Source organism: Drosophila guanche, unplaced genomic scaffold, assembly GCF_900245975.1.
Source record: "Drosophila guanche unplaced genomic scaffold, DGUA_6, whole genome shotgun sequence".
NCBI lineage: Eukaryota > Metazoa > Arthropoda > Insecta > Diptera > Drosophilidae > Drosophila > Drosophila guanche.
In genome coordinates this window covers 5,322,094-5,331,300 of record NW_022995749.1, presented here as the reverse complement: position 1 = coordinate 5,331,300, position 9,207 = coordinate 5,322,094, and the positions used below count along the sequence as shown (strand labels likewise).

The window sequence follows — 9,207 nt, the reverse complement described above, 5'->3', positions numbered from 1 at the left end:
CACGCAGCACTGTGTTAGTCGTCTTTTATTTATGAGTGTTATAAGAGAAATAACAAAGATCACGTATGACATACTAAAGCGACCCTCGAGAGACGAAGGGGTGTGGGGTGTTTGTTTTTTTTTTTTTTCTTTCAAATATTAATTTTTTTCTTTCTTTTATTATTTTTTTTTTTTTTTTTTGGGGGGGGGGGGGGGGGGGGGGGGGGGGGCTTTTAACGCCTGAAAAACAGTTTGGTTTTAGGCGGGGTGCGCCCTGAATATCCCGACAATATTTATTAACTCGTGACTGGTTGGGTTAGTGGGGGGCTAAGCATTTAACGTTTGCCGCTCCGCTGATTGTCGGTGTCGCCTTGCACGGAAATTAGTGAAATTGTATCGTCCTCGTCGCTGTCAGCCTTGTGGTTTGTAACTTAATTAAGAGCACGCCAAATTGGGCAGGGCCAGGGCAAGGCAATTGACACAGTGACACCCAGAGCTATAGACCCGCAAGACACAAATTCTCTCTCCACCTAGAAGTCCGAATGTTAGCATAACTCATCGTGTTTTTCTTATGCAAACTCAGAGTGTAGAGTATCAACGGGCATAAGGAGTGTCTGTCTGGGCCAAAACTCCTATGAGAAAACTCGTATTATTCCTCCCTTTGTAGCGTATTGCCCATTGCTGTGTCCCGCTTTGTCGTTCATTTTTTGTGTGTTCTGGGTCTGGTTGTCTGTTTCTTTTGCCCTTTCATGTTGAGGCAGCATAATTTTCAGGCATTTAGTTTGCCCAGCCCGGACGCATTTGGCTTAAATGTCTGGTCATTTGTAAATAGGTTCGTGTGCCGCAGCCACACAACACTTGACGGAAATGACCAAGAAATGAGCCACACACAAAAATGTCACGACTTTCACCTGGCGGAAGGTTGGGGGTTGGTTGTTGCTGTCTTCCCCTTACCTGGGGTGTGTTTTGGGCTGCATCGTTGACTTGGCCAGAAATTAGCACAACATTAAATAACACGATTTTGTGACTGTGATAACCGGGCTTTATGCTCGGACATGAGTTATGATCCCGTAATAATTGGGTGACTGTGGAGGCGCACCCCATGAATATTTTATGCGACTTTGGACTACGCTGCGTAGGTGAATTATGTCTTAGTCTGACTTTAGTTTTGAGGACTAATTAGGTCAATGGAAAGGCTGCCCTTTACTTCAAAGAGGATCCTGTCAATCGTTGAAAATTAACATAGGCAAATGGAAGTACCTGGAGCAGATCAACAGCTGAATTCTTACATCAAAGTTTTGGCTCCAATTAGCTGCCTCCCGACTGCTGCGCTGCGTTCGCCCACTCATTTGGTAATTTTTGTTGGATTCGGCGAAACTTTTCTTATGCCAAATGGCAGACATTTGTTGCCACATCCAGCAGTGGGGCTGCTCTCGAGTCGGTTAGTCAGTTCGCGTCAGTCAGTTTGGTGGGGGAACAAGGCGCAACATCGGCCCTGTGGTCGTTCATTTCATGGCCTGGATCATCAATAACTCATGCCAAGCCAATTTGTATACTTTGGACAGTTTTGTGTGTCGGTTCGGCATTCTCTTGACTTTTGGCCAGCCATCGAGGAGCAATTCCAGCGAAAGAGAGAGAGAGACCTAGTACTAGGCTCAGCAGTGCGTCCGAGACCGAGACCGAGACCGAGACTGAAGCCACATTTCAAAAACAGTTTCCAAGGCATAAATCACTTAAATGCTTCAGGAGCCCAAGAGTAGTGGGGGAGGGGGAAGGGGAAACGAACAGTTCGATTTGCCAGCTTCAAAAAGTTTTCCTTTTCCCTTTGTTGCTGTCTTCATTTGGACATTTTTTTGCTCTCTCTCTCTCTCTCTCCGAGCCTGCTGGCTGGCTGGTTGCTGCTTTTGGTTCTTTTTATCATAGGCTAAATTGATTTTTTGTTTTGGCTTTTGCCAGAAATAACGATAAATTGAGCAGATGTCACCAAGAGAGAGCAGAGAACGGATACAGAGAGAGAGCGAAACTGCCGAAGTTGAGTTATAGTTGGAGTTGGAGTTGGAGTTGGAGTTGATGTGTGGCTTTCAGTTACCTGAACTCTGGACTGCACTGGATTGGATTGGAGTGTTCTTGCCTTGGCATATCGTCGCCTAATTTGTGGAAAATTGAGATTTATGGCCCGCAATTTCGGAGCTTTGTCTAGCTCTTAAAGTTGCCTACGAAATTTAAATGCACAAACCCAGCCAACCCAGCAAAGGGTTAACACATTGGAGCTCTCTTTTAATTATGATTAATGAGCGGCTAATGACTGTGCCCTCGCCCTTCGATGCGGCATATCAATGTCACACATCAGCGACTCCTATCGCTGAGAGCGCTTGCAAATTTATAGAAAACTCACTGCTAAAGCGGAAAGCAATCAATAATCGATACGTACGAGAGAATATATTTAAATCCTAACATATTGCTGCTTAAAAAAATAAAAAATAAAAAGAGGAATGCAAACATAACGACAATTTCACGCTACAAATGTTTCGATTAACAATTTCTCGTTTCCTTTTTATGTTTTGTGTCGCTTTGGGGTTGCCAATAAACCACACCCCAATCATTCCACATATGAACCCAAAGCGAACTCCGGCTACGCCCCTCACCTCACTCTGTGTGCAAAACTGTAAGTAACGGAGAAAACAAAATACGGCGAAGAGTGAAGGAAGGACTCGGACTCGGAATCGGACTCGGGCTCGGGGACTCTATTTGATATTTGCTGAAGCACGACAATGAATAATAACTACATGGAATGCATATGGTAGCAAAGCAAAAAAATAGCAAGGATAAGGACGAAGCAGGGCACAACCCTGAAAGGATTGGTTGCAATTTAAAATCTTTTTTTGTGGGTTGAAGATTGAAGGGTGAAATATTTATTGCTACTTGGTTGAGGGATAATGAAAAAGAGCAGTTAAAGAGTGCAGTAATGATAGTTGCAGTTTCTATATCTTTCAGTTATTATCTATCTCAATATCTCTATCCGATAAACACAATTGCAGCCCCTGCCGCACTTACTTTAAGCGAAAACTGCACCAATAAAAACTTTTGCAAATATTTCATATCGGAGACAAAGCCCTGCACTTGCACTCTGTGCTCTGGTGTTTCAGTATTTATTTGCCATTTGCCAGAGACTTGTTTCATATTTATCAACGTCTGTGGCAAATAATTTTATTAACTTTGGCGCAAAACTTCAGGCGAGAGGAGCGAGGAGAGAGCAGCCCAGACCAGACCAGACACTGAACTGTTCGCGAAAAGTTGCAGTAGGTACAGTTTCGTTACCTTTTGCTTTCCGACCAGGGACAACTTTCCCAGGACAGCGCACTGGCAAACTATCTGTAGGGCATATTTTATTATTATCCTTTCGCACAAATAAATATACTTTTGCGCAAATTACAAAGAGCACAACTAACTGGTGACTTTAAGTTGGAAAAAGGCATCCACTATATACTCGTATATATCTATGTCCGTTCCCAGTCGCCTTGCTGCTGCTGCTGCTGCTGCTGTTGGGCGGGCTGTGCGACAAAAAACTTTCGTCCAGATCTAATCAAAAATTCACTTAAAAAGTTTGCACTCGCAGTATGAGGCTGAATGACTTCAAGTGCAACCTTCGCAGTCTTCGCTGCTCGTTCTTGTTCTTTTTTTTGCGTTGTTGGCCTGTGGGGGCATTGTTGCAGTTTCATTGTTGCACAGAGGACTTCCTCAACCAGCACTTAATGAAATCTTCCAAGGGCCAGGCCCTCGTTTTTAGCGACAGTAGCGAGAGAAGTTAACTAAAGGCAGCCAGGAAGTCGGCAGTGGGAAACACCTTATGAGGTGGGTGAGAATTTGAAATGAAATGGAAATGTTCCACAAGAGGAACTACAAGAGGAGAACTTCTTTAGCGCTTAATTATGTATCCACACTCGAATATAATTTACCTTCCAGCAGCAACACTCCATCAAGCACTCAATAAAGCTCCAATGACAATCCTTAACCGCAACAAAAATGCCATTTTGATTACCATCATCATAGCTGCAATCTCCTTTGCCTTTCATTCCAAAGTGTGAATGAAAATTGCAGTACAATCCCCCAACAATGCTCGAAAATCATTTAAAATCGCTAAAAAATCGCCAACTTGACTGCCACATTGAAGAGTGACATAAATGAAGTGCCAATTTTAATATCCCGAATGCTAAAAAATAAACCAGCAAATTGAGCAGCTGCAACGGGGCGCAGACGGCGGGGCAGTCTCCTGGGCAACGTGGAGCAACACAATGGACCCTCCATCCCTCCTTTTCCTCCCCTGCCTTCGTTCTGGAACAAATTGCATAAAAAATTTCGCGCACACTTAAAACATTTTCAAGTGCAGTGCCAAAGTCCCAGCCAGGAAGGAATCAAGGAAGGCTGGCGGTAGAGGGCGGTGGCTATAGGAGCTGTCTGGCTGAATTCTCCCTCATTTTAGTACTTTTTGCCTTTTTAAATTTGCACAAAATTGCAAATAACTTGCAATCAAGGTGCATGGCAAGAGGCAGGAGTGGCACGGGCCGGGAGTGGGGGCAACTAACTTTGGAGTCACAACAAAATGGCGATGTCTGAGAGTTGAGTTTCATTTTGCTGGCAAACGTCTGGGAATCAATTTAAGTTAACTCGAGTCTATTGTTTCAGCATCGCTGGCCGCGCTTTAAGCTCTGCCAGACTTACTCTCCATGTATATCCAGTCCCTCCCCCTCTATCTTCCCGCTCCCCATCAGCCATCGGGCGTAGCTTTTGTCGTCAGCTAAGGAATTTTTATGAGCTGCCGACGCCTGCCCTCGCTGCCTGCCATCCTCGTCGGCTTTCTGTCGCACGAACTTCAGTCTCGACTCTGCTTGTTAATATTTCACCTAGATTGATACTGGGGAAAAAATCTGAGGCACATAAAGCGTGGCAGTGTGGAGAAGGACGCAACGCGAGAGGCATGCCGCCAAGTGGCTTGGTCCTGGGGGTCCACAAAGCAGCTAGGAATTTCATTATATGCACCCGAAGCCAAAGGACAAAGACATGTTTTTAATAGTTTCGCATGTTTGGGCTGCCGAGTTTTTAGCTCTTCTTTTTTTACAGTTGTTTTTTTTTGCTGCTGGTAGTTCCTCGCTTTTCGATTGTGCTCCGCTGCTGCAGTCTGGGCAAAAGTTTGCCAGATTTTTGCCCCTTGCATTTTGAATAGTTGCATTTTTAAGCAGTCCATGTAAAGAGCATAAATTCTGTTCGTGGGCCATGGGTTAATCATAATGAGTGGGTGAAGTCGTGTGTGTGCTCAAATATTTGTACTTTAAGGCTAAGGGGAATTATTATAGAGCTAATCAAACAGAGCTAAAGCGCTAGCCTTCGATTTAGTTGAATCAGTCTGCAGATTTCTTTCAGCTCAGCCATAACCGTTATACAATGATCAAAGCAGACACATAAAAAGAATTCCACATACATATTTATGTACATACATATGTACGTATGCATGTGCATGCTTTGGTTGCGTTCTGAGAGAGCGCCAGATTGACTCTCTCAGCTTCGAGGAGGGTTCGCTACCTGCTCGCTAGCTGCGACCAGCGCAGCAAGCTTTTAGTGATCAACGTGCGCAAAAAAACATGAACAGACATGCTCTGCGCTTTGTCCCGTTACAGCTTTGCAATGGCAAAAAAAAAAAAACATACATATGTTATAAATGAACCCAACCCTGATTTGCAGCGTGTACATAACTCAATCGAAATCGAAACCTTGTTGCACACACTCGTATATTAAGAGCAAATGTCAAAATTAATTGGAACACGTACGGACGGACGGCAGGGTTCACTTGTTGGCTCCCGTCTAACTCGTCTAACCCTTCGCCGTAACCCTTGGCCAGCCATCCAGCCATGTGGCCTGACTTTGTGCCACATTAACTTTCGTTTTCAGTTTTCAGTTTTCGATTTGCTTTTTCGACCATTTCTTTCATTTTCTGGGACGCGGTGGGTGTGGGTGTGGGTGTCTGGGAATGTTTGGAGAGACTTTTGCAGAGTCATCGCATGATTACGTCGATTTTGGGGCAGTGGACTCTGGCAAGTAATCATGTTGTGCACACATACCACCCCATAGTTTGCCCTCCATTACGTACGAGCAGAGCAGGATCGGTGGCAGGTCCTGGAGCAGCAGGCGGAGCAACAGCCGGACACAATTATCGGCAAAAAGGCTTTCAATTTCACTTGGTTTGCTTCGAGTAAACAGCTTTGGAGCTCCTTTAACCACTCCCACAGGGAGCCACTGGCCACTGGCTTTGGTTGGCCCCATTGGTTGGGTCGGTTTGGGTCGGCTTCGGTGGCGCTCAAGTCAAGCATGCAACAACCGCAAGCGGCACGCAAACGCATCAAATCAATGAAAGTGCCCTGCTATCGCTACCAGTACAACGTTGCCACCTTCTCCTCACTTCTTCGGCCACTCTTTTGCACTTCATTGAGTCGGCAACTGACCAGCAAAACGGGACCTAGGCTGGCTCCGTGTGCATACCGTAGTGCAGGCCAGTGAGAGCCCAATGAAGCTGAAGCCGAAAACGCTTCGAGCTCTACTTAAAGCATTTTCCATTCGCTTTATTTTGCCATCCCACAGCCACTGCAGAGCCTTTTCAGGCTGCAGCGAGTTTATGAAAATGAAAATTGCCAAGAAAATCGACCAAAAAATTCCTCATCCTCATCCAAAACATTTCCTTTCGGCATTTCAGGCTACGTAATTGCAGCAGCATGCGCTCCGTGCAATGCCCCACCCCACAGCTGCATCGAAATAGAAACCCTCGGCTCTATGCCTCTCTCAATATGCTTGATTTAATCTGAATACAAATCGCTTATCAGCCGAAAGAGTAGAGCGAAAAAAGCAACTCACAGAAGGAAAGACAAAGAAGAGTAACAGAAAAACTAGCACTGAATGAAGTGCAAGGAACAGAAAAAAATGAATCTTTAAAGTATGAAAATATTTAGTAATTATGTCATATCACATCCAAAAAAAAAACTAGAATAAATGTCTAAAATTAAAGATATCTATCTAAATGGGAAGGTCAACTTTCTTTGGTCGAAATTTCTTTACGATAACAGACTTTAGTGAGTGATATAAAGATCAGTTCAACGGCCGCAAATCATAATAAAGATATGGATATCCACGTAACTTTTGTCATGATGTGACATAAAATCTAACTATATATCCAACCATCTTTGACCTCGAGCTATGTGAGTATGCGGCACCATAGAAAAACGAATCCAATTACGAACCCCAACGAGGTTTGCATTGTGGAGGCAGTGCACTTGGCCAGCGATTGTTGCTCCCAGGCAATCTGGGAGCCGATGCCGTACTGATCGGCTGCCGCCTGAATTAGAGCTATTGTTGTCCGGTTAAGTTCTCGTTGGCGCGTGAAGAGCTTGAAGATGGGTATGGGGGATATGTTGCCGTAGCCGCAGACGAAGGCGTACGTGGTGTAGTCGGTGATTGCCAGTTTGTAGGTGACAATGATCTTTCCGTAGTGCAGCTGGAAGGTGCCGTATTGGGTGGCATTTTCCCAGGGAAAGTCGACCTGCTCTTCGGTATACTGCCAGCCACCGTTCACGGTGCTAATGTACTTCAAGTCCAGCGCAAAGCGATCCTCTACGATGGCGTCGGGCACAGATACATTCAGGCACTCCAGCACATCCACATTGGGCACTCGGGCAGCCTCGTACCAGTAGCCAGAGAGCTGGGGGAGGGCAAGGCAATAAAAATTAGAACAGCGTTCCGGGTTGAACTTTGATTACGTACAGCTGTCAGATTGAAGGGGAACCCTATGTTGTCGGCACGACAATTCAACTGCTTTGGCAATGTCGGTATCAGGGGTAGCCTCATGCGAGCCGCTTCCGTTCGCTGTGGCATGCCGCAGCAGCAGAGCGCCACGAAAAGTGTCACAACAAATGCTTGGGTCTCCATTTCGATCCGCTCACTCCGACAATCTTCAGGCAACTGAACTGAACGCGCTCTCAATCACACACACACACAAGTTTCAATAATCTCATGCTTATCAGCTTGAAATATGAAATACAATTGGGCAGTACAATTGTACTCGTACATACATAATATATATGTATGTATACATTAATAAACATTTCTATGGATACATACTTTTGTGCTGTTATTCTGGGAATGCGTAAAAAAACTACTATTTCTACTGTGGCCTATCTGTGGCATGATTAATTGGGGTGGATCTGTTTTTATTGCAATCTTTTCATGATTTGCTATGACCACTATAAGGACATATTCTGCTGTTCAAACAAAATGCTCAGCAATCAGGCAAACTTTAGATTTGTTGTCGGGTTTGGTAGCACCAGGAAATTATTATTAGAAAAAAAGTAAACCGATAAGTGGCAAGTGACTGTTCGATTGATTACTTAAAATAAACTTGAGATAGTCTGCAGACGTTGTTAAGTTTATTTGCTGCCTTTTTATTGTCTCACTACCAGTGTGCACCTTTATGCAGATATAAATTATCTGCCATAAATTATAATAGTCCCCAAGCCATTGTGCATTCTATTTATAAATATTTATACCTATCGTTATTTGCTTCCACTTTGAAGATTGTTCGATAATGTACTCAAAAGTCTTCAGCCAACAAAATGTTATACTCAAATAAAACCAATTTTGTGAGTGTGCAGCGAAGAAAAATCGAAGAAAATTCCTGCGGACACTAAAGAAAAGTCAAAGGTTTTGTGGTTTGGTGCTACAATGAGCCAGAAATGCTGGTAAAAATCACATGAAAATCGATTTGACGTTTAAAGTGAAATTGCACAATGTTTGCAGTAAAATATCGCCGATGCGCTGCTGCCATCTCGGTTGCAGTTGCACTTCCAGTTGCATTTGGAGTGTGAGCAAAAGTCCTGGCCACACTGCTGAAATGACGAAGATAAAAACGCAATCAAACAGCAACAAAAAAAAGAAACAACAAAAACGGCAATGGCATCTGTTTGTATTTGTGCAAGTGCGAGCGTGGTGTGTGTGTGAGAGAGAGTGAAATGCGGACGAGTGTGAGTAAATGCACTCGAGCACGCGCTAAGGCGATTCAAGTAAGAAGAGAGTAACAATGCAGTGACGAATAAGGGAGGACTTAGGAAGTGCAGTTAGACTTTAAAACTCCATCCACAAAGCTCCAAAAATACTTTGCACTAATAATTACCACCTTAAAAATTGAGAATT

At 44.1% G+C, this 9,207-nt stretch overlaps 1 protein-coding gene across 2 annotated transcripts; it reads right to left on the bottom strand.

Annotated features, from left to right (window-relative positions):
• Positions 1–5,279: 5,279 nt before the first annotated feature.
• On the bottom strand, positions 5,280–8,000 carry LOC117584980. Of its 2 annotated transcripts, XM_034274186.1 has the most exons (3): positions 7,783–8,000; positions 7,216–7,720; positions 5,280–5,296 (listed from the first exon to the last, which is right to left on the bottom strand). In XM_034274186.1, the coding sequence occupies exons 1-2, from the start codon at positions 7,945–7,947 to the stop codon at positions 7,217–7,219; spliced, it is 669 nt and encodes a 222-aa protein (XP_034130077.1). In that variant the 5' UTR covers positions 7,948–8,000; the 3' UTR covers positions 5,280–5,296; position 7,216. The 2 variants fall into 2 exon arrangements, with proteins under 2 accessions (XP_034130077.1, XP_034130076.1); XM_034274185.1 differs by lacking the exon at positions 5,280–5,296 and having other exon boundaries at positions 7,037–7,720.
• Between the last annotated feature and the right edge of the window lie 1,207 nt (positions 8,001–9,207).

What these genes read in the sequence shown, in the direction of transcription:
- LOC117584980 (XM_034274186.1), bottom strand. Translation starts at nt 7,947, where the DNA reads ATGGAGACCCAAGCATTTGTTGTGACACTTTTCGTGGCGCTCTGCTGC. An exon ending in TCCCCTTCAATCTGACAGCT is followed by an intron (nt 7,721 to 7,782) that starts GTACGTAATCAA and finishes GCCCTCCCCCAG; the next exon opens with CTCTCTGGCTACTGGTACGA.